The sequence below is a fragment of the Carya illinoinensis genome, chromosome 15, assembly GCF_018687715.1.
Source record: "Carya illinoinensis cultivar Pawnee chromosome 15, C.illinoinensisPawnee_v1, whole genome shotgun sequence".
Classification (NCBI taxonomy): domain Eukaryota; kingdom Viridiplantae; phylum Streptophyta; class Magnoliopsida; order Fagales; family Juglandaceae; genus Carya; species Carya illinoinensis.
This window is the reverse complement of record NC_056766.1, coordinates 31,809,097-31,835,568: the sequence shown is the minus strand read 5'-3', so window position 1 is coordinate 31,835,568 and position 26,472 is coordinate 31,809,097. Positions and strand designations below refer to the sequence as shown.

General features: G+C 34.4%; 3 protein-coding genes across 15 annotated transcripts; 1 reads left to right on the top strand and 2 right to left on the bottom strand.

Annotated features, from left to right (window-relative positions):
- Positions 1–12: 12 nt before the first annotated feature.
- Positions 13–21,433, bottom strand: LOC122296563 (disease resistance protein TAO1-like). 5 transcript variants are annotated; one of them, XR_006238586.1, is made up of 4 exons: positions 20,986–21,433; positions 2,674–5,103; positions 1,302–2,055; positions 13–469 (listed from the first exon to the last, which is right to left on the bottom strand). XR_006238586.1 is itself a non-coding variant. In XM_043106365.1 (3 exons), the coding sequence occupies exon 2, from the start codon at positions 19,147–19,149 to the stop codon at positions 17,971–17,973; it is 1,179 nt and encodes a 392-aa protein (XP_042962299.1). In that variant the 5' UTR covers positions 19,150–19,154; positions 20,986–21,412; the 3' UTR covers positions 17,539–17,873; positions 17,934–17,970. The 5 variants fall into 5 exon arrangements, 3 of the variants coding, with proteins under 3 accessions (XP_042962301.1, XP_042962299.1, XP_042962298.1); XR_006238585.1 differs by lacking the exons at positions 13–469; positions 1,302–2,055 and adding an exon at positions 2,357–2,574; XM_043106365.1 differs by lacking the exons at positions 13–469; positions 1,302–2,055; positions 2,674–5,103 and adding exons at positions 17,539–17,873; positions 17,934–19,154 and having other exon boundaries at positions 20,986–21,412.
- On the top strand, positions 1,413–14,536 carry LOC122296564 (phosphatidylinositol transfer protein 2-like). 9 transcript variants are annotated; one of them, XR_006238592.1, is made up of 12 exons: positions 1,413–1,555; positions 1,721–1,792; positions 1,942–2,010; positions 10,678–10,738; positions 11,815–11,876; positions 12,007–12,150; positions 12,459–12,543; positions 12,670–12,677; positions 13,127–13,215; positions 13,358–13,394; positions 13,467–14,028; positions 14,178–14,536. XR_006238592.1 is itself a non-coding variant. In XM_043106368.1 (10 exons), exons 3-10 carry the CDS (start codon positions 11,856–11,858, stop codon positions 14,200–14,202), a joined length of 456 nt encoding a protein of 151 aa, XP_042962302.1. In that variant the 5' UTR covers positions 1,880–2,010; positions 10,678–10,738; positions 11,815–11,855; the 3' UTR covers positions 14,203–14,536. The 9 variants fall into 9 exon arrangements, 2 of the variants coding, with proteins under 2 accessions (XP_042962302.1, XP_042962303.1); XR_006238591.1 differs by having other exon boundaries at positions 1,414–1,555; positions 1,718–1,792; XR_006238588.1 differs by lacking the exon at positions 1,413–1,555 and adding an exon at positions 7,751–7,816 and having other exon boundaries at positions 1,650–1,792.
- LOC122296821 (disease resistance protein Roq1-like) lies at positions 14,979–15,425 on the bottom strand. Its single transcript, XM_043106619.1, has one exon. The coding sequence runs from the start codon at positions 15,423–15,425 to the stop codon at positions 14,979–14,981; it is 447 nt and encodes a 148-aa protein (XP_042962553.1).
- Positions 21,434–26,472: the final 5,039 nt, after the last annotated feature.

Here is a 26,472-nt window from a genome sequence, read left to right as displayed (position 1 = left end):
AGGTACAAAATCTTGAAGAAAACTAATTATATTGCAAAGGTACTGCTAGTACACTTCTCTCCAATTACAAATAATTCCCTCATAAGTTGGGTCTAGAATTGCCCAACAATATTGTATAAATTAACCCCAATGAATCTTCAACAAAGAAAACAATGACTAGAAGGGAATTCAAGAACCATTGTCATGATGGATCCTTACCAAACGACAAACTGCCATATATATATATGAGCCAAATCCCCAGAAGGTAACCATCAGAGAGAGAATTTTGAAACCTCTCATGGGTTCATCTAATAATATAACGGCTGCAATGCTTGTGAGGAGTATACCCTCATTGCTGCAGTGCCTAGAAATAGAATAATCTAATGTGAGATCGGCTTCTTCTTGTATGCTTCCCAATCCATCGTCCTAAAGGCGGATATCTTGCTCCAAAATGAATCAGGAGTTGGTGATGCCTCCTCCATTTGATCACCTGATGGTGAAACACAACAATTAGAGACTTAAATACAGACACATTTTTGTTTTTCTGTTGTCATAAAATGATGGTAGCTGGAGCCCCCACCCCCCCCCCCCCCCCCCCCCCTCTTTCCCCTCTCTGGGGGACTTTTTATGTCAAAAATGGAACAACAAATTGATATGGCCATGTAAAACTCCCAGCTTTCTCATTCAGTCAATAGGATCAATCATTAACAACATAATTATTTGATAATATAAAACGTAAATTTCATCCCAGAAAGAAAGTGAAGTTATGTCTAAATGTTTACATTTAACTCTTACTACTTGGTTCCTGTTATTGAAGATAAACTCAAAGAAAAAACTATGCAAAAGTTAAAACTATCTTGCCAATCCCCATATTTGATTGGTACATCAGAAGCACTCCATAAGCAGGACTCCCCAATAGAGGGTAAATACAATCCCACACAAATAGTTTGCAAGTACCAGGGTCCAAAGGTTAGTATAGCCCAAAAATTTTTTAGCGCTTCTCTCGATAAAACTAAAAATCTGGAGAACACTCAACTGCACAAACCCTTATTACCAATCGGGTTTTCACATATTTCCATTAAAATACGTGGATGAGCACAAAATAGCAAAGTAGATAGCAAAGTTAGAGAAGATCACAATCTTCCAATATAGTGCTGGACAAGAAAGAGAGTTTGATAATCTATATAGCAAAAATACATTTTTTACTCATAAGTCACTCCAAATTCCGAAATAAAATTCACACAGCGAACAAGTTTTGCTTGAGAGAGAGAGAGAGCTAGTGTGGGAGAGAGGTTCGGGAATGGGTATGGTGTTTATCTCACCTTCGATGACGCCGTTGTTCTCACGCTGGGAGTGGAGGAGTTCGTTCGGCCTGTCTGGTGCGTTTGACTTCGCCGTTCGACAACGCCGGGAGAGGTCTGCATGCCCTTCAACAACGTCGAGAGAGGTTCGTTCGCCCTTCGACGACGCCAGGAGGTTTGTTCTCGGCCTGCGACTATGAGAGGTTCATTCGGCCTGAGATTGAGAGGAGAGGAGAGAACCCAGCGAAAATGAAAGCAAATAATTCCGTGTAGAGGTAAGATTTGAATTTGAAAGTGAAATTGTGTACTGTGTAGAGTTACATCATTCTGAAATTCCTAAACAGGAGATTGTAGAACATGTCGATATGTTTTTGTTTAGCTAACTTTTGTTCCTAGTTCATCTGCCTCCAAAATCCATGCACTGCTTCTATGTTCAGCAGCTTGTTTGCACAACTCTTTCATGTGTAGCTGCAATGCGTAAGAACAACCAACTGTCAAACGAAATTCTCACGGTTAGTTCTCTATATCCCGTCGTGAAATTACTTACCATTCATTTATATGCCAAAGACTAGCTTTGGAGATCTTGTTCCAGTTTTCAGGATCCCCCTTGCACATTTAAAAGAAATCAGCAATCTTGTGGCTCAATTCATCACCATTTCAGGGGTCAATGTGAAAGCCTGAGATTCCACCAACAATAATTTCTACTGGGCCTCCTTGATCTGTTGCAAAGGTGTGCCTCCATGACTGTTAGACCGAAATTCTCGTAAAATGCAGGCTGCACAAAAGCTCCTTTTGTATCAGCAATATAACTATATAGCTCTCCATAAAGATATCTATCAGTTTGAGTTACTATCCATCTGATGTGGCTATTAAGTTCGTATTTCTCTATCAAGGCATGCATCTTTTTTACTGCAATTTCTAATAACACCAATAATCCATCAAAGGCTATATCCAAAAATGAAGACTTACCAAATGAAGACCCATCTCTTAGGGCAATAGCCACAATGGCTAACGCATCGCCATTTGCTAAAGATTCTCCCAGTCACCCATATGGCAACCCCAATCCATGCAACAACTAATTCTAACTTTTTCAACTTTGTATTATTTCATTTCCGCAAGTTACCTTGTATAGACACAAGTCTCCAACGGTACAATGTCTCTTATATTGATGCAATGCATATTATAAATAGAAACAGTAGACTGTCCATGCTCTCAAGAGGCATTTTATCAAACACCCTGTGTTCAGTTTCTTATTTGTCCTTTGATTTGGATGGACAGAAAAATCCTGCTACAGCTACAAGATTTACCAAACTTCTTAGTTTCTTGTTCTTTCCATACCAAATCAAGTCTTAAAGACCAAAGAGCACAAACAAAAATGAAAGGAAAATCTCACCTGAAATTCCAAAGGAATAGTAGCAAAAGTCCACTTGACCTATCATTTAATTCAATCCAATTTTCTTCTTTTATGTGCTCTACTTTCATGCTTGTATACAATATTGGCTCCCCAACTCCTATAATATGGCATCCGCAAAAGAGCACCATCACCAGGAAGTTGAAGATACCTTTAGCTCAAATGATTCTAAATCATTTATTCGTTACCTAACTATTAGACAAATATACCCCTTGATTAGTATCGAGTTGGCATACACGATTTGAGCTTTTAATGGTTACCACAGAATTTTCATAAATGATTAGCATCGACTTGGCATTCTTGAAAATGATCATTTTAGAAAAGAAAAGACAGGTTATCAAAATCTACAAAAGAAATAAAGACAGGTTTATCCATTCTTGAAAATGCAAAAATAAATGAGTGGTAAAATCATTGAGCTAATAAATGAATGGCAAATATAAGACCAAAGAGAACAAACCAAAATCTCCCTTGAAATTTCACTTGGGCTATGATTTAATTCAATCATTGGCTCCCCAACTTATATAATAATATCGTGACCAAAGATGTTCCCAAAGAGGATCCCTAGGATTGGGAGGAATACAAAGTTGAACCCTCAAATTGTCCAAAACCTTTACCTCAAATGATTCTAAATCAGAGTACCACATCCATACTCGATATTGGTCTACGCCTTTGTCATAATCCGGTTCATCAGTATCAGAAGAAGCTGGAAGTTCATTAGAGAAAAGTAGACATTCTTCACTATCAATATGGCATACACAATTTGAGCGGATACCGTTATTTCAACATCAGGATCAAAATTATCATGCCTAAGATCTTCGTTAAAAAATGTAACGAGATATATTGCAATTCCGCTTATTTCCTCCAAATGGTGTGGCCTCTCAATATTTATTACCCATTCTTCATTTCCTTTCAATTGGACATCATCAGCCCCTCTCTCAGCAATTTCATTTTCTAAAAATTCTTTATGATACTGTAACCACTTTGGAATCTCATTTTCCAGAAACATAGCGGCATTATAATGTCCCTGTTAAAACAATATCATCATCATCATTTATTTTAAAGTCATGCATCCTATATCGAATTCAAAGAGAGAGAGGGAGAGGTTGAGACACATATATACCTTCCACAGTAATCAAATTTGGCACTTTATAATTCCAAGTCTTCTCATCCATTTTGTCGCAGCCATTCAAGTTAATATGATATAGTGAGCTGATGTGGCTTCCATTGAATTCCATTATTCTTGATCCTTCAGGAAATCTTTCTAATAACCTGCATCCCCAAACATCTACCAATTATATATTTGGTGGAAGCTCTACGATTTCTTCAAGTTTCTCGCAATACAACAAGTAGAGCTCTCTTAAGTGCAACAAATCCTCTTATGCTTGTAGGAAGGCTAACAATTTTACTTTCCGATAGATCTAACTGAGTCAATCTGTCTGAAGAATAAAACATGTTAAAGAAACATGATATTGGAAAGGAATTTGATTCTGATTGTAAACAATTCTGATGATTCAACACTTGTAATGCACTGCTTCCATTGCTTGAATTCGTTGGAGGCGCCAATTCCGGGAGTTGTTCTTCTTTCGATGAAATCTGTTCTTCAATTGCTGTAGACCCAATAGCTAGAATGGATTGTCCATCATACCCCATCTTTTTTTTTTCTAGATTATCACCAAATATCCCAAGACTTTTTAAATGTTGCAACCAATGAATAATGTTAATTGGGAGACGCTTAAGGTTTTTGCACCAAGTTAGTTGTAATTCCTCAAGTCTAGTAAGATTGCTAATTGATAATGATAGTTCTTCCACTGTAGTTTGCGTTAGAGATAATGTAGTTAAAGATTTCATTTCACACCCAATTTCAGGAAAGCTGTGAAAGTTAGAGCATCCCCAAAAACTCAAGTGACAAAGATTCTCCAAGGATCCAATGGAATTATGCACCTCAACTAAATTTTTACAATTTATGGCCATCAATTTCTTCAAATTTTGGATGCTTGAAACATCTAGAAATTTTGTTAAGAAATTACAATTACAGAATTCCATAATTGTCATATTCTGTAAAAAAAAATGAAAGGAGTTTAGCACATAGATTAAAGAAACAAAGTTATTGAAGATTATAATTGTAGATACCTTAAACTTGATGAAGCTTAACTCCCTGATGAAGCTATCACGCATTTTAAAGATAATGAGTTTATTTCCATGGAAATTGGGTGGCAAGGATTGTAGCGGATATTCAATCCAATCAAGTACTCTTAATTCATTGGAGAGATAATTAGGTCCACTTGAAAAACTTGCATTACGAATGATAAGCACTCTAAGGTTTTTCATCCGTTCAAATGCTTTGTGACTCAACCTTATCACGTCCTTGCCTTTGGGCATTTCTATTATCATGCCTGCAACTTTGTTTGTGCCCTGGTACGCAGGAGAATACACAAAAGTGTTACCAAAATTACTGCATAAAGTTAAGCATCAACTTTCTAAAAATAACTAGTATTTTCTCACTATTGAAATGTTAGGATAATGGAAATGAAAAAGGACATTTAGATATGAAACTTTTGACTAATCTTAATTAAACAGAATGATACATTATATATAACTACAAATTCATTTTGATTTACAGGATATAATATATATATGTTTACATATTTCATTTATAGATATATATTTATATATTAACTCATAAGGCTATAATTTTCTGCTTGATTCCACTTTTAAAAATGGAAATAAATGTAAAACTCGAGTTTTTTTTTTACTCTTACCGTGCCTTCTTCCAATACTCCACAGATATCGTTGTGAAACCAGAGTCTACTACGTTCACTAGGTTCAAGGGGTGATTTTAGTTGAACAATTCCTCGACCCATATCTTATAGCAAGTCATGCATCCAAAGATGTTCACGTTCAATAGTAATAAGGCATTTTTTTAAAAGCTTGTCAATACCATCATCCTGAAAAAAATTGTACCTGTCAAATATTTTCCAGATGAGCAATGCTACGGATCCACAACTGTAGCAGGAGCACACTTGCACACCATACGTGGCATCTAATATTTTTTTTTTTTAAAAGTCCGTTTTTTTGATGGGGTCAGGACGGTTTGCTTTTTCCATTTTCGATTTCGAAATCCTCCCGCGAAAGCCCCCATTCGTCGCCCGCATGACAGGTTCCTCCGCCCAGCACCACCGGCGACCCGTTTCTCTGCCCAGAAACATCGAGCATAGTACTTCGTCTAGACAGAGCTGCCGGTCCTTGGGAAACCAAATAACAGAGCAACCGGTAATTTTTTTGAATCTGCGAAGACCCCCCCTCGCCGGCGCCACCTCGTCTGCGAAGACCAAATTAAAATGAAAATTCAGAGGAGGGTATAGAAAATGGAGATCTTTCTGTTATCTGTCATTTTAAGTTCCCTCTTTACCTTCTTTTGTGAAAAGTATGGAAGAAAGTGTCCCCCGTCTTTTGCAAGAAAAGATCAAATTTGTAGGAGAAAGTTTATTCATATTCCCTCTATTTTTTGGTTAATTTATTGACGCAGACCGTTCTCTCTCCTTCCTTTATCTACCCTGTGAAAGAAATGAACATACACTGCCATAGCCCACGAAAAATCAATGACAAGTGTAGACGATATTTGAGGAAAAAATACTCTGTTTTCTTCATCAGATCATCAAGTGGAGCATTTGCTCCCACACCGGCAGCAGAAGCTACCGCCGGGGCATCACTCTGCCCAGTGTGTAACAACTCAAGCCCACCAAGACCTTGAGGTTTCGATACTTTTGTGGGACCCAAAAGAAACTCAGAAGCATCCAATCCTCCACCGAAAGGCGCATCATTAAGCCTTTGAAATGAATCATCCAAGGTTGCCGCCTTCTCATTTCCATACGCTACTCCACCGAAATCTCCTTCGAATCCCTCGACTCCAATATACGTCGATTGGGTCCGCCTCCGCGGGAGGCAACGGCGTAACCTCGAGCCCCGCCAATGCCAAGCGATACTATTAACCAGCCGAGACGATACACCACGCGGTAGCGGCTCTCGACGTCGACGATGACCTGGCCACTGGAAGCGGCCAGGGGGTCGTCGCCGAGAGAGGCTGCGATGGTATCGGCGTCGGCATCAGAGGATGAAGAGGTGGAGGGACTGTTGTTGTGTTTGGAGGCGGCGAAGGCGAGGCGGGTTTGGCCGAAGGCGGAGAGAGCGACGAGGGCTCTAGCAGGTGGGAATCACTCGCGAGTCTGGAGCAGGATGTCGGATCCGTTGGCCGGTTGCAGAGAGAGGGCTAAGCACGACATGGTGAAGGTGAAGAACTTAAAACTCAAAGACTGATTTGGATCGAACTGGTGGTTAATCTGTTCATGGGAATGTGAGCTTAGATTCTGTTCCGTTCTAGGGTTTGGATTTAGATCGGGTGAGAGGACTCTGGGGTACGTCCTGAAGGATTAGAGATCGGGAGAATTGGCTCTAATCACGGAACGAGAGAGGGAACGGAGCTCGAGCTACATTTCTCAAAATGAAATGTTTGCCAATACTGAGGGAGGGAACGTCCTCTGGGGAGAGTTTGGTCATTTCACCCATGCCACGTGTGGTGTGCTCGGCTATTCTCAAACAGGGGTTACTCCCAATATTTATTCTTTCCAGATATTAGCCAAAGGCTCTCCCTTAAAAGAAAAATGCGATATCAAGGAACATTTCCTTCGTCCTCCTTTCCCCCGATACCTCCACCCCCCGCCCCCCCCCCCCCCCCCCCCCCCCGATTTCTTTCGTCCTCCTTTCCTTCTCTACTTCTCTTTGTTCCTCCCTTCTCCAAGATCGCACGAGCACCATTACTCCACCCATTTCAGCCGAACAGCATCTCCATTTTCGCCACACCACCCCCACCCCATTTTCCTCCCACGGAAGCTGAACCAGACTCAATCAGCCTTTTCCTCTATCATCTTCGTCTCTCTCTCTCTCTCTCTCTCTCTCTCTCTCTCTCTCTCTCTCTCTCTCGTTCTACCCTCGTTCTACCCTCTGACTTCGAACCCTAACCCTAGGGCCTTCACAGTAGACCCTCTCTCTCTCTCCACTGCAGATTTCTTGTGGGTTTGGTGCTACGCATGTTGTGGGAGTTCTTGGAGTTCTGAGTTGCCGATTGCTGGTAAGGCCCTTCTCCTTCTTTGCTTCTCACAAACACACCCACATTCACTTCAAGTTATAAATCAGATGCGCTTCTATTTTATCCCAGTATTGTGCATTTATTTTATATCCAAATTGAACAAATAAAAGAAACTGGGAACTAATTTTAAATAGATGGTCACTTTCCATTCTGAGAGTGAAAATTGCAGCTCAATAATTGGATAAAGCTAGATTTTCCAAATGGTCTATAATGGCTTTAGTGTTTTTAAATTTATGTTGCTGGCCTGATGTTTGTATTTAATTATCTGATTTTATCACTATGTTCCATTAATTAATCCAGTTTCTTAGTTTGGTCTATGCAGCGAGTTTCTAGGGTTTTTATTTGAAATATGTGCTTCTCTGAGGGTTGTATTTATCTAATTTTCTCACTTTGTTCCATTAATTGATCGAGCTTCCTCGTTTTTCAATGATTGTTGGGTTTTGATTGTTGCTTTACCTTAGGTACGTTGGTTGTATCAATTGCTTGGATTCGGTCCCAGACATTTCTGAGTTCTCATCTGTTTCTTGGTGGTTTATATTTTCTTGTTGCATGGATGATTTGTGTTTTATTGGTTTGTTTTTGCCGCTGTTGATGGTGCTGGTGGTGATGTTGTTGGTTTTGTTGTGATCATTTTTCCTAGCCTGCAAAAATTGTAAAAGGTCCAAATTATTTATTTATTTATTTTTCTTTTAAATAGGTATGATTTTGCTGTGAAGTATAAAAGAGATAGTATAAAAGATTCATCTGCATCATTTTACTTTTTATATTCCATACAGATCCATTTCTATGTTAGGATTGGGCAAAGAATCTTTAGTTTATACTAAGGGGGCTTTGAAGCGATAATTAAGCATTGTTTATAAGTGTTAGACAAAATTATATAAATATATATATATATATATTATGCTAAACATGTTGGTGTTAGAAATTAGTTAGTGAAATTGAAATGTTCGATTAATTGCTAGCTAGACATTTTACAATCATTACTTTTTAAGTTTTTAACAAAGATGAATGATTACCCTTTTGTGATTACTGTAAGTTCATGATCACTAATATGCTTGAGAAGAGTCTTTGAATCATTTAAAAACCGTGATCAGCAAAAGAGTACTCACTTTGCATCATGCATTTAGGACACTGATAACTCATACATAGACACATAAATTCTATATTTTCTACATTATAATATGTTATAGACATTTTTTTTTTTAGAGTAGGTTACACTTTTTTTAAAAAAAATTCCATGCTTTTAAGTACTTTATATTTAGCATTACTCTAAATATAAACAATGCAACATTTCATAAGTTAGCTCCTTGGTCATATTGTTAGTAGGGATATTTATTGAAAGTCTACAGCTTTTATGGTAAACCACTTTTGCTCCCTAAATAAACATAAAAACACACACAGACAGACACACACTACATACACGCACTCTCTGTAGATCTCAAATAGACTTGGTCTTGATTTGGCTGAAGATTAAAATGACATATTAATTGTTTCCATTTGTATCAATAGACGGTAGGAGTCATACTAGATCATCAATATTCTTTCAAGTTCTCCCAAGATATAAATTCACTCTAAAAAAAAGTTGGTGGGTATCAGCACCACTACATATATCAGGCATATATATATATATATATATATATATAATATAGTCTCAATGGTACCCAGCTTCTACTTGAAACTGCATGATCTTCGTCACTCTTATGTCTAAACAAATGGATGAGGTTTATAATGTCAAGGATATTGTTATCAACCAGTTTAAGTAATATATATGATTGATATAGCATGACCATGATCAAGTACTACTATATATACATCAGTATTATATAGTGCTGGCACCACTGTATATTCCATTTTCTCCCTAGTCTATTCATATTAAAAAATGGAAATGTAATAAAATTATTCTTTAGAATCTAACAAATTTCTTGAGAAGGAAACCTTTACTGCCCTAGCATGTTCTGGTAGGATACCAAAGATTGTTGCTGGTGGGCATAAGTGGGGGATTTGAAAGTACAACACTAAACCTGAAAGTTTGATTGGAATTTTGCATTCAGGTTTGTGGGTAGGTAGGGTGAAAAGTTTTTTGAATATAATTTGCTTTTGGGTAGATTTACTTTTTGTTTTGGGTTAAAACCGCTAATGTTAGTCTCTCTACAGGTTGTCTTTAGACTAATTAAAACAGTGTTGGGCGATAATAAAGGCACCCATATAGAAATGACTAAGGTATTTGAATTCAGAAGGAAGCTCTGAAATGGGATAATAGTTCTATTTCGATTATGATGTATAAAGACGGGAGAATTAAGTAGGAAAATTACCGACAAAAATTCTGCTGATCTGCAATATATTAATGGAAATAGAATTTTCAAGGTCATCTGAGCACCAAATGTTTAACTTCTTTCAATGTAATTGTTGCAAGACAATTTTGTATGATGGTCTTCACACCCTACCCAAGAGCACCATATGAAATCATAGAGCCTAATTATCACAAAATGAAGCTCCTCTTGCAATAAGAATACTGAAAGTCAGATTTACAAGTTGGGCATATTTTCTATTTATCTCAATATTTAAAATCCATGTGTTATCCCCTGCTTGATTAGGGAAATACTGTGGTAAATTTTGCAAAAAGAGTGGTTAGTAGATGAACTGCAAAGGCCTGAAAAAGGCAGTAGCTGTGATTGGAATTTGGGCATTGTTTATACTTATCACAATATCATAGTTGAATATTCTTGAATTTCAATTGATTAGGTAGCCGTGTGAAAACCCCAATTTACACTTCAATGATTCTTTGACACGGATGATGTTTCTAAGTTCTTCTCATTTCCTGACGTTGTGATGGTTGTTTTAAGATCCTTGCAGATGCGTCACCCAATTTTCAAAGTCTTGTTCAGTTGCCTCTCATCTTTGATTGTAAGTGGGTATTTTGCATGTCTCACTTTAGTTTTTATGGTTTTAGTTCTGATCTTTGATAAGCTTTTTAAAGCCCCAATGAGCTAGAAACATACTTGTTTTGTTGAAAATGACTGTTCTTTCTGCTCTTGTTGGCTGGGCTGCTCCAAATCTTGTAAGAGTCACACTTTTCTTCTAAAAATAACTAGTCCTTGTATATTAATTTCTTTATGCTTGAAGAAGCAGTTCCGATCGATCTCTGATAAGTGTTTTTTTTATACTTGTAATATTAATTGTTTTGTGTCATATGCTGAATGTCAAACAATATTAGATAATTAGTTAGTTTCGCATATGTTATGTTTGCTTGGAAATTGTATATTTTGGAAGATAATGAGAGAATATGAGGCATATGGCACTGATAATGAAAGAATATGAGGCATATGGCACTTAAAAAAAAAAAAAAAAAAAAGGAATATCAGGCATATGGTAATGGCCTAAAGAGGGAAAACTTTCCGATCTTCCTTTTCTCTGTTGTTGTGCATACAATATATTTTGCCAGTTCGGCTAGAAATGGCTGATATTGATTTTTCTTGAGTTTGCGAGTTTCCATAGAATTTCTTCCTATTGGACATGTCTTGTTCACGATTAATAAGGATCATTCAAAACAGTAGCCCACTGCTCATAGGGTAAATGTATTTTATCGCATTGGGTTTATCTTTCTAAACCTTGTAAAAAATACTGAAGGAAATAGGTGTGTAAAATTGGCTGAAACCTTGGCGAGCATCATCAACACCTCTTCATGCTCAAGGTTGTGATTGGTGATTATGTGATAATACTAAGCATAATCAACAAGCTGGCCGAAATTGTGTTGCTGATAAACAGACCAACAATTCTGCAGTTGTTACTGAAAACATAAGGTGGCATTAGGTTACTTTTCTCCATGACTACTTTAGGCCAATAATGTTCTGATAGTAAGCACCCACAGCACTTGATGTTAGATAGTGCAACCTCAAAGATCGTTTTCACAACAATCAGTGGGGATATATCAGCCAATATACTGGCGAATTTTGACACCAAATGTTTGTATTTGTCTAAAGGTAAAAACTTTCGATGGGGGATGTTCTGAAGTCGGATTGTCATGCCCGTTTCGCTGGAAGAGGTAAACATCACAAACGATGTTAACATTTCAGTCACAGTGATACCAATCTCTTCTCTGACAGCATTGTGATTTCTTTCTGTTTAAAGTTTTAACCTTTTCAAAAGCAAATTCGTTTGACTTCATATTGCAGTACGGGATAGCACAGATGTACATAGTGACGAAGATGCAGCAAAAGAACACGACTAGTACTGAAGGGATTGAAGTATTAGAGAGCAGACCCTTTGAAGATAATGTGTATGGAACGGGTCAATACACTAGTTTATCGTCTGCAAAGGTAAATTTTGAGTGATGAAAAATGCTATATAATGTAGTAGAAAATAAGTTGTAATCCCATAGGTTGTGTATTGAATACGCAAATGGTTTTGTTCTATTATTTCTGTTGAGCCGATCATGCCTAGAAAATTGTTAATTTTTTGCATACTGAACTCAAATTTTGATTCCTAAACCATACTTGGCATTCAGGTATCCACTTTACTTCTGCTTTCTTTATTATTGATAGGAGTTCTCTGGTTTCTTTGAATAGAATGTCATAACTTATAGACTTACAGATATTATACTCTTAATCTCAACATCTTTCTGCAGCAAAGTTCCTTCTTGGCTTACGAAAGTTGCACCAGCTCATGCTCTCGTCGAAGCCGTTGGAACGCATACCCAAGATGCAAATCAGGTTTGTCATGTCTCTAGACATTACTCATCGGATGTTTCTTTACTTACTTTTATTAACATCTTTTTGCCTTTTTTATATATATATATATATATATATATATCTGCAAATGGATGCCACATTACCCAGTACTCAAGGTAAAAAATTTCTCTTAATTCCAATCAAACTTCAATTTCATTAATATTTCTGGAAACACTACAGTTCACAGCAGTGATATATTCTTTGGTTTTTTTGTTTTTTTGTTTCTTTGAATCTCTTTGTTTCCTTTGTCCAAGTTTGTACATCTCAAAGCTTTACCTTTATGTTAATTGTTAGCAATTGCATGTATCATTGTATTTAAGGAGTTCGTCACATTCTATTCCTACCGTTCTTTTCTTTCCGGTATCTGTGCCCTCATATGCTAACGTTTGTGTTTAAATCTTTGTTGGTCTTGTTGAATATATTGATGAGGACCTATTTAATCACATGCTTTGCAACTTCTAATCAAGTGCATGTATCTTCTAAAGTAATCTGAAACAGATCTTGGACCCCTGTGTTGTCTTTTGTGTTCTATTCCACAAAAGCTTTCTGATCGTAAAATGTGCAGATCTCTCGTAAATGGACTCATCACATCACAACATTGTTGTTCTTTGGGTTTGGGCTGTGGTCTTTATGGGATGGATTTACCGAGGAAGGGTAATGATTTATTTCTTTCATTCTTTCAAAGTCTGCTGCTTTTATCATGAAAATGAGTTCTCATCTCAAATATATTTGTATTGGATTCTAATCCTGGTTCACACTCACTTATTTAAATGTACTTTTTTCCAATTGGAAACAGGGAGGCTGAAGAGTTGGCCGAGGTCGGAGCAAAATTGGTGGGTTTTCTTCTGTCAATTAATCTGTAATATTTAACTCAATGCCTCTTTTGACCTTACCATTATGGTTAGGTTGCTGATTGGAAGGCTGACACAGAGACCACGAGAAGAATAATAAGATACGGCTTATTACAATCTTATATATTTCAATGGCCTAAACCGATTTCCCCACTCTTGCTTCCATGTTTTCATTTTAGTGACTGCTGCTATTGCCATCTGTTATTTCACTAAAAAATGGAAACCATCTATTGGAAATGTTCAGAAGATAGCTACTATACTCTTTACATGCGTGTTTAGACTTCAGACATCTTTAATTTTGGCACTCTGTTTTGACTATAGGATTATGCATTAGATGCCTCTTGAACTTACAGGTGAGCAGATATATCATGAGTCATGTTTGGATAATTTATAAGCTTTTTTTCATCGTTCCTTGCATTGCATCTATGATTTGAAAAAGTTGAAACGGCCATTTCTCTCACAATTCTTTTCTCCAATCTTTATGAAGGTTATACTCCTATGGCTTATTATAATAAAAACAAAGCAGGGATAACAAACGCCTAACCAGTTTCATGATGTTCATACTGCAGGCATTTTCTATTGTGTATTTTCGATATGATGGGGCAACAAGAGCCAGGTAAGCGTTAGCTAGGGAATGCATCTTGTGTCTCCATGATTCATCGTAACTTTGTCGTTCATTTAAAAAAAAAACATTTATATTTCATGTCATTGTAAAATAACTCACCTGCTTTAGTAATGATTGTTTCGTTTTCACTCTTACATTAGGCATCGAACAATACGGATGTTCTGACTTCATGCAAAAGATCAGAAGAGTAATTAATTTGGTGGGGTGATATGGCTAGTTGCTGCTTGGGCTGAGCAGCAACAATGTCAGTTTGCTATCTTCAAGTCGCCACCTTTCTTGATAAAAGTGATATGTAGGACTGTGGGTGCAACTGTTGATGAAAAGTCCCACTTAAATAGACATGTGGAACTTAGTAGCTGTTTATTTTAGTGATAGTAGAGTCTTCAAATAACTTATAATAGTGATATTTATCTATTATATAATTAGTAGGTCAGCTTATACTTGATATGATCAGTATAATGCACCACCCAGTATAAAAATATATATGAGCTTGGTTGAATTGACGCATTTAGAAATTATTGAATTGAATAGAATGGTTTTAGATATTTTTGTTGATGTATGGATAATTAGTTGATCATGTCAATCAGATACATTTGGATTAATGGAGGAACTTAAATGAGAACTAGAAACCCAGTAAGAATTCTAGGTTACTAGGTTATTAAAATTTGATTTTCAGATTTATCCATTTTTCAATCGCCGTCAATAGTTTCAAAAAACCACGAAATCCTTTGGAAGGGATTGAAAAACATTGGAAAATGATTTACCAACAATTTTTCAATCGCTAGCAAAGGATTTTGAAACCACGAAATCCTTTACCAGCGATTCAAAAATCGCTACCGTCGTAGTATATCTGAAGTGGAGGAATAATACTGGCGAACCTGTAGTGAGTTTGTAGTCGCCGAAATATGTAGTCGGCGGGGATTTTGACTTTTTCCAGCAATTTATAGTCGTTGGGAGAAGTCCATTATGTTGTAGTGAATATTTTTGTGGTGAACGCTTTTATACTTTTCCAATGCACTTTTCCATTGAGGTCTACTTTTACCTTTTAGATCCGATCCTAGCACTGTTAAAGCCAGTGGAAGGCCCTGAGCATATTTTATTACTTGCTTAGAGAGTTCCACATACCCATCAAGTGGTTCTTCTTTCTTGAAAGCATGCAAGCTAAAGAGCCGAAGAGCTTCATCTTCATACAAGAGCTTCAACTCGTATTTTGGATCAACTTCAAAGATTTTTAGTAATTGTTGATCTCTTGTTGTCACGATAATTCTACTTTCCAAACCAAACCAATCGCGATCTCCAACTAATTTTTCAATTTGGACCAACTCATCCACATCATCAAGAATTAGTAAAACCCTTTTAGAGCAAAGTCTGTGCTTAATCACATTCATTCCTCTATCAGCATCATAAATATCCAATTTTTTTCCCTAAGATCTGGAAATGAAGTATTTCTTGCAGCTTAATCAAACGTCCTACTTGTTTTAAAGTTTTTCTAACGTTTTTCAAGAAACAACTTCCTTCAAATTCAGAGTAAATTTGAATATAGATATCTTTTCAAATAGTCGTCTTACCAATTCCACCGATACCGAATATCCCTACAATATGTATAATATCCTTCCTTTCAATACTTAAATGCTGATAAATGTCTCGCTTACGACACTCTATCCCAACTGGATAATTGGCAACGTTTAGATGTGTTTGGTTTACTATTCTTGAGTTGACCAATTGAATAATTTCCTCAATAAATTCTGACTCTTTCCTATCAAATAACAGAGAAGATAAATTAACGAGTAAGAGTGCTTTTCACAATAAATGACACATGAATAATAATAATAATAATATATGGTTTTCATTTTTTTTTTCTTCAAAATAAAGTGATATCAGTAGATTACGATGTCAAAGGGTAGCCTTTCTCCTTCCTTAATCTGAATGTTTATATATTAATTTGTACATTTCTTGTGCCCTTGTTAGACTTACATTTTCATTCTCTTGTGTGTATAAACAAAGTACTTCTTAATTTTTTTTTTGTCCATTCTCGGATCTCCCTTAAATCTAAAACTTATAATTGAGATCAGTATTTATGAATCTTTATATCTAGAAACAAATTGCAACTAAAAAGCAGTTCTTATTTAAAGTTGTTTTATTTTCCTTATAAGGGCATGATTTCACCTAATAACAAATAAAAAAATCCCCATCCTTTTTCTTAATTATTTTTTTCCACTTCATTTAGTTGTTTTATTCCTAGATTTAAATTTGTATTTTTTATGTACTCAATTTCTCCAATAAACTAAGGTGAAATTAATGCGGTAGTATCATATCTTTATCAATGTCGAAATTGTTTGAGTTTTCTTCAAAAAGTTTGCTTTAACATCACACACACATAAATATATTTATATATATATATATATATATATTTATATTCAAAGAAATCAAAATACCTGTCATTCTTTAATTCGACCCCGACATATTGGCTAGTTCTTTTAAAGCTGCCTTCCATTTTAGCACTTTTTCATTGCCCTCGAACCTATCTTTAAGTTTAGTGAATGCTTTTCCAAAACTTCCTTTTCGATGTCTTACATCTGATGGATCTACTTCGTAAAATATAGGTAGAACAATTTCTTTTACTGTTTCCTTACACTCAAATCTTCAATAGTTCATTCAAACACCATTTAGATTCTGCATAGTTTTTAGATAGTACAATGATAGAAATCAATGACCCTTTGATAACTTGAAATAGTGTCTGAGAGATTTCCTCTCCTCTTTTGAGCTTGTCGTCTATGCAAGTGTTGATTCCCCTTTCATTCAAAGCACGGTGTAGATGAGAAATAAATTTTTGACGAACATCTTCACCTTTAAAGCTCAAGAATACTTCATGAGTCCATGGACGGACGGAAGAAGAAGAGGACCGGAGAGAGGAAGAAGCTCCTTGTAAGGCCATGGAAGAAGTGGTCGTCTTCTCTGTATGTTTGATAAATCCTTCACGAGAGGTGTAATTACAGAGATGTGGGTCAAAGAAAGGAGAGAACTGAGGATGTTCCTTTTGTGCCTTTCTATGCACTTTGATGTGCTAAATTCGGTCTACAAACACTAAAAATTGTAAGAAAAAAAAAAGAAAGAGGAAAGACTGTTTTCCACTCAAGAAAATCAATAAAGAAGAACCCAAAAGTATAGAAATTGATATAGCAAGGGGGCATGTTCAGAAACTGTGTATGTGGGGTATGTGGGGGTACGAGTCCCAACATGAGCTCCCCTGTCCCTCCTTTACATAAACAGTACTCTTGCATGCACATGCCCGCTTGCAAATATTTGGAATCTTCAATTTGATCTTTGACTTATAATATTTAAAAATGAGGAGGAAGGAAGAACAAAAGAGAACATATATTTAAATATGAACAGAGTATGTGGTGGCAGAGCTGTCCAATGCATGAATGCTGTACAAAAATGTAAACATGATTGCAAAAATGAATAGGCGATAGAACCTGCCTGTGTAAATGTATGCTAAAATGATAATGAAAGTAAACAACTTGTATTGAATATAAACAAGTTACAAGTAAACAAGATTACAACAGGTGGAGAGACTAGGGATGAAGAAGAAAAGAAGAAAGGAGAGAGAGAAGAGGCTCTGGGAATGATACCTAGAGTCGTGAAGCAAATGCCCTAATGAGTTCTGCCTAAGTTTGAAGTTAGGCGTTCCTTTTATAGAGCAATGAAGCACTGTATACAATTATTAAAATGATACAGTGAAAGTAAATAGTGAAAGCATTACAGCGAAAGTAAATAGTAAACAGTATTGGTCCGTGATTGAACAGTGTATTCATCCACGTGGAAGAATTGTGGCTGTCATTCAATGTCTTGAGTTGTCAGCCTGTGAAGCAAGATTGGATCAGTCATCAGATAGTCTTAGATGTCTTCTGAATCGTGTCCAAAGCAGTTACTCTATGAGGCTATTGAAGATGCTTCTGAATTATCTGAGTCAGAATTATCTTCTTTCACCGATTGTTGAAGCAAGTAAATCAGATCCTTTTTTGCAAGAACATTCTTCTTTTTGGACTTAGAGGATTTAACAGATTTCTCAGAAGAGGAAGCAGTTGCTTTCTCTTTTGTTGAAACAGCTGATACCTGGATTAGCGAATCTCCAGGTGTTGATGATCGGTAAATAGCAGGAAAATTTTCAGAATTCTTTAGATCTGGAGCAGTCTGTAAGAACTCTTTTATAATAGTGTTAATAATGTTTTGCATGTGAGGGAACTTGTCCCACCACTTGACAAAAGTGTATCTCATTAACATATCTCCATTTTTCTCATAAGACCATTTTAAGATCCATGGAGTTCTGAACCATTTGCAAAAGTGAAGAGAATATGGAAATTTTGCCATATATCTATCCAATCTTGCAGGAATTTCATTTTGGAAGCATTTGAAGGCTTGTTGAAGCTCTTTAGGGAAAATTTCAGGAATAAGGCCAAATTCATGCCACCATTTGTTGAACCATAATGGAAACTTTCCTTTGAATTTTTGATCAAAGTTAAGAAACCATGAATGAGACATGTCAGGGGTTTGGAATAACATAAATTTGAACCAGGCATCGATATAATCATAATAATTGTAGATTATATCAGAATCAATGAGTTTTTTAGAAGTAGAGGGGTGTGCACCCCAATCTTCTTCAGTGATGAGTTGGGAAATATAAGCACTATGATAAAGTAGTTTGGATTTGTCAGTTTTATCATAGATTGGTTTTATAACAAGGGAATCAGTGTGAATCAGAATACTGAAGTAATATTGGAGATTCTTGATTAGATTCTCCGGGATCCAGTGAAAGTTTGGGGGAAAATATCTGGTAGCAATTTTGTATGGGTCTGTATCTATTGATCGGTTAGATTCAATATAGAACAGATTCCATGAACACATTTTTCTGATGTAAACAGTTTTTGAAGATGCAAAAGCTGCATAAGGATCATATGTGGTGGAAAGAGTTGAAGCAAATGAATCAGGTTTAGAGATACTACCTAATGTAGTAAATCTATTAGCAAATTCTTTAGGTGAAGCAGGTTTGGTTGAAACAGGTTTTGGTGGTGCTACAACGATCTGTTTTCCGTTGTCCTTTTTCTTGCTCATTGTTGCTGCAAGAATTCAAGAGTAAGGAAATCAGGAATAGAATTGTCTGAACTTTTAATATATTCAATATCAAAATCAAATATACTTAAAATAGCTTGCAATCGGACAAAAATATGTTTTAATGCAATGTTTTCAACATTTTTTTCTAGAACATATTTAGCACTCTTGCTCAATGCGTAATAAAAAATTTTTGTTTAATAAATCACTTTGAAATTTGGAAATACATAGTACTATAGCTAATATTTATTGTTTAATAGTACTATAATTATGCTGTGCATAATTCCAAACTCCAGAATGGAATCGAACAATTTGTTCAGATGAGCCTGGTGAAACAATTTGTTTCAGAATGCGACCATAACCGATGTCTGAGGCATTTGTTTCAACAATTTTGAAGGAATCAAAAGTATGAATACCAAGGTATTGAAGAGTTTTGACATGTCTTGATTTGTTTAGCAAGATTTAGTATGAATATCTGACCAAACAGAAGGATTACTATGTAACCTTTAAAACAATGATTTACATTGTTTACTCATGTTTTGATAAAATTTTACAACATAATTGAGTGAACCAAGAAATTTTTGTAATTGATTTTTATCAAAAATGACATCATGGAATTTGTCAACAAATTCTATAGCCTTGTTGATGGGTCTAATTTTGTTTTTAGAAATATCATAACCAAAGAATCTGATCTTGGTTTGAAACAATTGAATTTTCTTGGTTTGAAACAATCTGATCTTGGTTTGAAACAATTGAATTTTAAAACAGCTTTTGGATTTAAAGTTGCCTTTAAAACCTTGTAATAAATACAGTAAATAATAGCAAGAGGTTTACTACCTTTGACCATGTCATAACCAGAAGTAACAATATTTAAAGTTAAAACCTTTAAAATGTTAGGATCATCCTAGAATCATCCAAAGCAAGAGGTAAATCAGGAAAACAATCAAAATAAACAGGACCATTGAATAAAGAAGATTGAATAATCATTTCAAGAATGCTAGTTTCAAACTGGTTGTGCCTAACATCTCTTAAACAAAGTAAAATAGAGGCGTTGATGCCTTTCCTTGTTAAAAGTTTGACAGCAACTTGAACAGATCCAATATGTAAAAACTTGTATCCTTTTGACTGGAAATTTTGTATGGATTTCCTGTTAAAAAGACAACATTTTTCTTGGGAAGCTAAAATGGCATAAGTTTGTTCAACAATTTTAACTTTCAATTCAATTCTAAATTTAGACTGAAACCAGTTTGTTTGGTAAATAGTGTTTGGTTGGATCGGTGGAATAGTTCATCGATTCAAATCAACAGAATCAGTATCTTCAACAGAAAAGTCTTCCTCATTAATGATATCAGGGGTACAGTCTTGGAACTAATAGTTGAATTAGATCTAAACATTCTACTCATTTTGTTATTAATCAAAACAGTGCATCACACCTCAGAAGTCATAGGTACTCTCATATCTTATCTCACCTTGGCGTCTAATTGCCCTATGCTCTCCTAGTAATGGGTCTTCCAAAATAATAGGTCTCTTGATAAGTCTGAGGATAACTAGACAGAGTAGGAACTCGGTCTTTGGTTTGAAGAACAACAAGACAAGTGAAATGAAGAGAAGTAGTTATGAACTATTAATCCCCAAGAGCCGAAAAAGGGCTCTGATGCCAAAGAGGAGCGGAAGTAAGAGGAGAAGATGAAGGATGAACAAAAGAGAACAGATATTTAAATATGAATATAGTATGTGGCGGCATCCAATGCATGAATGCAATACAGAAATGCATTCACTATTTTTAAATATTATAAATGGAGGTGATAATCAATTCAAGGTTAGCGATGGAGGTTTTACCAGAGACACCGGCGGTGCAGTAGACAAGGACGAAGATTATGCCTCCAAAGCCCAAGCCACATCGAGAAGGCCGACGCTGTTACAGGGATCGGACTTCTTGTAGCCGATGACGGTGGCTACGGTGATGTAGAGGAAGAGGAGGGTTGCGATGAACTCGGCGATGAGTGCTCGGTAGAAAGACCAGAGCTTGAGTTCTGCCATGTCAATGAGAGGTGGGGATGGAGGCCGGGTCGACGTAGTCTTTCGCTCACTTCCTACGATATCTTTCACACCTGAGTTACAATTACTCTTTTCCCTCTGCTCGCTCTCTGTTTTCCCAACTTTCTGTGTCTCTCTCTCTCTAACCTTTCTTAGTGTGTGAAGAGGGCGAGGGAGAAAGTCTTCTTAAAGAGCAAGAGGAGGGTAGGGAAATGGTGCATCATCGTTGCGTTACAAGATAGTATTCGGTGCCAGCTGCATAGGGTGATTCTTGGGCTGTGACGTAATAACAGTTTCCTTGTTGTACCAGTGCTCCATTTAACCGTTTAGGTAACTTTTTTTTTTTTTTATGTAGTAAATGAAGATGTGATTTTAAATAGATTGATTTTATAAAAAATGTGTTCTTAACTTGATCGGATAAAATATGGGAAATGTGTTCCTAAGTGATATATTTTTGGAGCGGTGCTACTCTATTGTAATAGTATCGTTTTTTTTTTTAAATTTTATGATATATTTAAATATTTTTAAAAAATAAAAAAATATATTAATATATTTAAAATTACTTCTTTAACTATTAAAAAAAAATTAACTAAATAATCAAATAAAGCGCTGTAACTATTACCACGTTACAGTCCAAAAATCACGCTATGGCAGCTGACATTCAATCTTATCTTGTAACACAATGAGTGGGTGCCAACTGCCATAGCGTGATTCTTGGACTGTAACGTGGTAATAGTTTGCCCTATCAATCTAAAAAGCAGCTACCAATACTTTTATTAGAAAATGGTAAGGTTATTATCATTTTACTACTTATTTATTATTTTTTTGTATTTAATTTTTTTTAATTTTTAATTTTAATTAATAATTAAGGAAGTGATTATTAATAAAATTATATATATTTTTTAATTTTTTTTAAAAGAATACTGAAAAAAATAATAAAAAATAAAAAATTTCTAATAGCTTATAAATAATAAATGGGTAATAATAAGATAGTAAAACCTAAACTATAATAAACACAAAAGAAAACAGAGCTACGAGAAGAATGCATGATCTCGATGGAAAAGTTATTTATTTAATAAAATATATTATTTTTTATATAATAATCTATACTTAAATGCACACAATATTTATATATAATTGTTATAGATAAATAGATCAAAGGTGTTAAAAATAAATACAGAAAAAAAAAACTTCTTAACAATTTTTATAAAATTAATTAATAAAATATATTATTTTTTATTTAATAATTCACGTTTAAATGCACACAATACGTGCGATGTTAATCCTCATCAAGTAGGCCAGGCGGTTGATCATCAATTTGGTCTGAAGGATGGAGCCGAAAGCCTAAAAACATGGAATATGTGCTGTACGTTGCCCAATGATTATACCTTTTGTGACTTTCAATGCTCTTTAAAGTGATTGCTTCGGTCTAAGCGGTAATAATGTCTCGTTTGAATAGCAGTAGAAATGAGATTTCTTTTGAAAATAAAGCCTCGACGAGATGTGAAATATATTAATTTTAATAAAATAATTTATAAATAATAATAAAAAAATAATCTAATAAAATATATTATTTTTTATTTAATAACCCACACTTAAATACATTTAATATTTATATACTATTGTTACAAATAAGTGGATTAAACGTGTTAAAAAAAAAGACAATTAAACTTGATGACAACTTACATAAAATCATTTAATAAGATCATGAATTATTTTCGTTTAATAATCCATACTTATATATATATAATTATATTTAAATATGATTGTTGTAGACAAATGAGTCAAATGGGTTAAGAAAAAGATAGAATGAAACTTTTTAATAATTTCCGTAAAGTATGCGGTTATCTTCTCTATATTTATGATAAATATTTCATAAGAGAGGTGCAACTATAGAGATGTGGGTCAAAAAAAAGGAGAGAACTAGGATGTTTCTTTGAGTTTATAATTGTCGGTCAATTTATAAGGGAGAATATGTTGTTAACTTATCAATTCGATAGGATGGCTATACTTTTGTGAGTACTTTCCATGCGCTTTGACGTGAAATCTGTTTCCCACTCAAGAAAATCAATAAAGAACAGAATCCAAAGTTAGATATTGATAGTAAGGCTGTTTTCCCACATGTAGCACCCGTGACCCACTTTTTTATTTTCTGTTCTCTGGGTAATGTATTGTTCCAGGACACCGCGTTATGTACTAACTGTTTATGACTTGTGGACTATTGCAAGATAAAAGATCAGTTGACGGAATAAATATTCATCAACTGGAGCCAAGAAATAGATGTTAAAAGAGATAGATGTTAAAAGAGACTAACTTTTTGCCTGAAATGGGTGAATATCTTATCTGAATATTTGACGCTAGATAGAATAGCGATTATCCTGTAAGTTAATTCTAACAGATGATTCACAAGAAAGAACAAGAGAAAATCGTCCAAAAACACAAAGAGAAAAGTCTCTAGGATTTAACTGAATATTATCAAATCAAGCAATCTCTAAAATCAGTCCACAAGCCAAATTGTTATAGTCAAAAATCGTGTTTATCCAAAATCAGCCCACAAGCCGACGCCCGTAACCAAAGTTATGGCCAAAAGACTGAAACGAACTCAAAATGGCCCCAATTAGAAACATATCACAACAATTCCCGCATTTGCGTTGATCTGCCAACTCATGGTATTTCAGCGCCATCAAGGTGCAATCTGACAGCTCAGCATCATCTGTCTCGGATTCCCCTGCATCAATATTCCTAGCCATGCATTGAAGCTGTAAAAAAAATAAAAATAAAAATAATAATAATAATAATAATAGAAAATATATAATATATAATATTAAAAAAATGTATCTTAATTCAAGATTACAAGTTTTTTTTAAAACAATATATTAATTTTTAACTTATCAATTCGATAGGATGGCTATACTTTTGTGAGTACTTTCCATGCGCTTTGACGTGAAAGCAGAGAATAATAGAATCCAAAGTTAGATATTGATAGTACGGCTGTTTTCCCACATGTAGCACCCGTGATAGCAAGGGCCCTTAGAATTCATGATCATAATTATAAAAGCTAAAATGCATTGCAAGCCAGTTGTTAATGTTTTTTAAAGCAATCATACCCTGAAACTTTTATATAACATAGATCCCAGGCATTAATAGTCATGTTAAACTGACAAAGTGAAAGAAAAGCAACAATTAAAGCGAAAAGTAGAGACGTCGTAGAGAACGTATAGGGGCTATATGTATTTTATCCGTTAATAATTTAGTTGATGATATGAAAATTGTCATTTCATTTTCAACGGTTAAGGGCTATATTAACTTTTGACTCATCAACCAAAAGACAAATAGAACAGTGGAAATGGGATGGCGGTTTTGAAAAAACTGTGGTCTGTGATTGTGATATTTGATATTGAGAAATGATATTTGTAGTCGTGATTGTTTTAGTACTGTATAGTCTATTTAAAAAAGTGAATTAATACAGGATCCATTTGAAAACAAAAAACTTTTTAATCATAAACTCTAATCTTTTTTAAAACAATTACGCGATATTTATACATTCTACTCTACGACTATATGTAACATTACTATTTAATTTAATATTTGACAACTAACTTTTTTGTTTGAAATGGTGAAAATCTTATCTGAATATTCCTAGCCATGCATTGAAGCTGTAAAAAGAATGAGAAATTATATTAGAAATTATATAATATATATATATATAAGATTAAAAAAATGTATCTTATTCAAGATTACAAGTTTTTTTTAAATATATTAATTTTTAGTATTTATTACTGGAGAGAGAAAAAAATTAAACATTTGGAAATAAATTAAAAGAAATTAAAAACAAATCAAAAGACATTATAAAAATAAATAAGATTTTAGTATATTTTAATTGAATTGTCATTCACTTTAAAATTCTAACTAAAATTTTAATGTGTTTTATTTTATTTTATTTAAACTCAAGTTCTAGATCTCGTGTGGCCGCATGTGTCAGTAGCCTATATCAATTTTTTGGTGCGTAGTAATGCAACTTTTACGATGTTTAGGAGCTTTTATGATGTAAACAGTTTTTTCTTTCGCTTTTTACTTTTATTTTTTAAATTTGTGATGATAGGGTTCCGTTGGTCATCGTGCATTTAGAATATGCTCTAATATCATTTAGAACACTAATAAAAGCCAACAAATGATATATTAACCAAACTTTATTTAAGAATTTAATTAATGCTAATGCTATTACAAATTAATCCGACGTCACCGGATTAACCCGTGATGAAATAAAACAAAATAATTATGACAATTGAAAAATATTATAAATATTATATCTCTGGACAATAAGGTAAATTTTAAACGAGAAAAATTAATATGAGATTTAAAATTAACATCTTATATATATTATTGATTTAATTTATGTTCATTTTAATAATTAGATTTCTAGAAATTCTATAAAGTAGTCTTACATTGCACACTTCTACTTTGTGATTTGTCATTTTTTTCTTATTTATACACATATATTTAAGCAATAAGATAGAATGTAAAAAATAACAAATTATATATTAATTAAATAAACAGAAATGATTTGTGCAGTCGGGAAATGCAGTCGGCGTGCAGTCGGCTATAAAAAAAAATTAATACAGGACCTACATGAAAAAAAAAATTTATTTTTATAACTTTTTATAATTCATGTAGGTCCCCCTGAATATAAAATAATTTTTTTATAATTTTTTTTATTCATTCCGTACAGCCGACTGCACGCCGACTGAATTTCCCGACTGTATGTAGCAAAGCCCTTAAATAAAATTGTGTGATATAAGGTTTTCATATAAAATTTTCTTCATTAGACCTTAATCCAGAGTATAGAATCAGAGTTTTGAAATTATTATTTATCTTAAAAATAAAAGCAGATAAAAGATATATTTTAATTATTTATATTCTTCAATTGGAATTATAGTAATATTCTCTATTATTTTTCAGTTTCACTTTGCTTGGCCTAGACACTCCCAAGTGAACTACCAGTATTTAAGTTCTATTTTTTTTTTTTTAAAGGATTTACGTTCTATTTTGAAACCATCCACGATTGAGTATATCCGTATGATAGAGGGACTTGTTTTCTTGATTTTTTCGAAATATATTTGCGAACAGTTTTTTTAAATGCAATAAAAGAAAGAAACATCTGTTAGGTAATGGCCACGAAATATTTCTTTTACATATATTACTTTTGGAAAAATATAGTTGCAAGTATAGTTGTGTACTAATCTGTGCATTAATGTGATGTGATTGGTCAAAAAATAAATTTTATTAAAA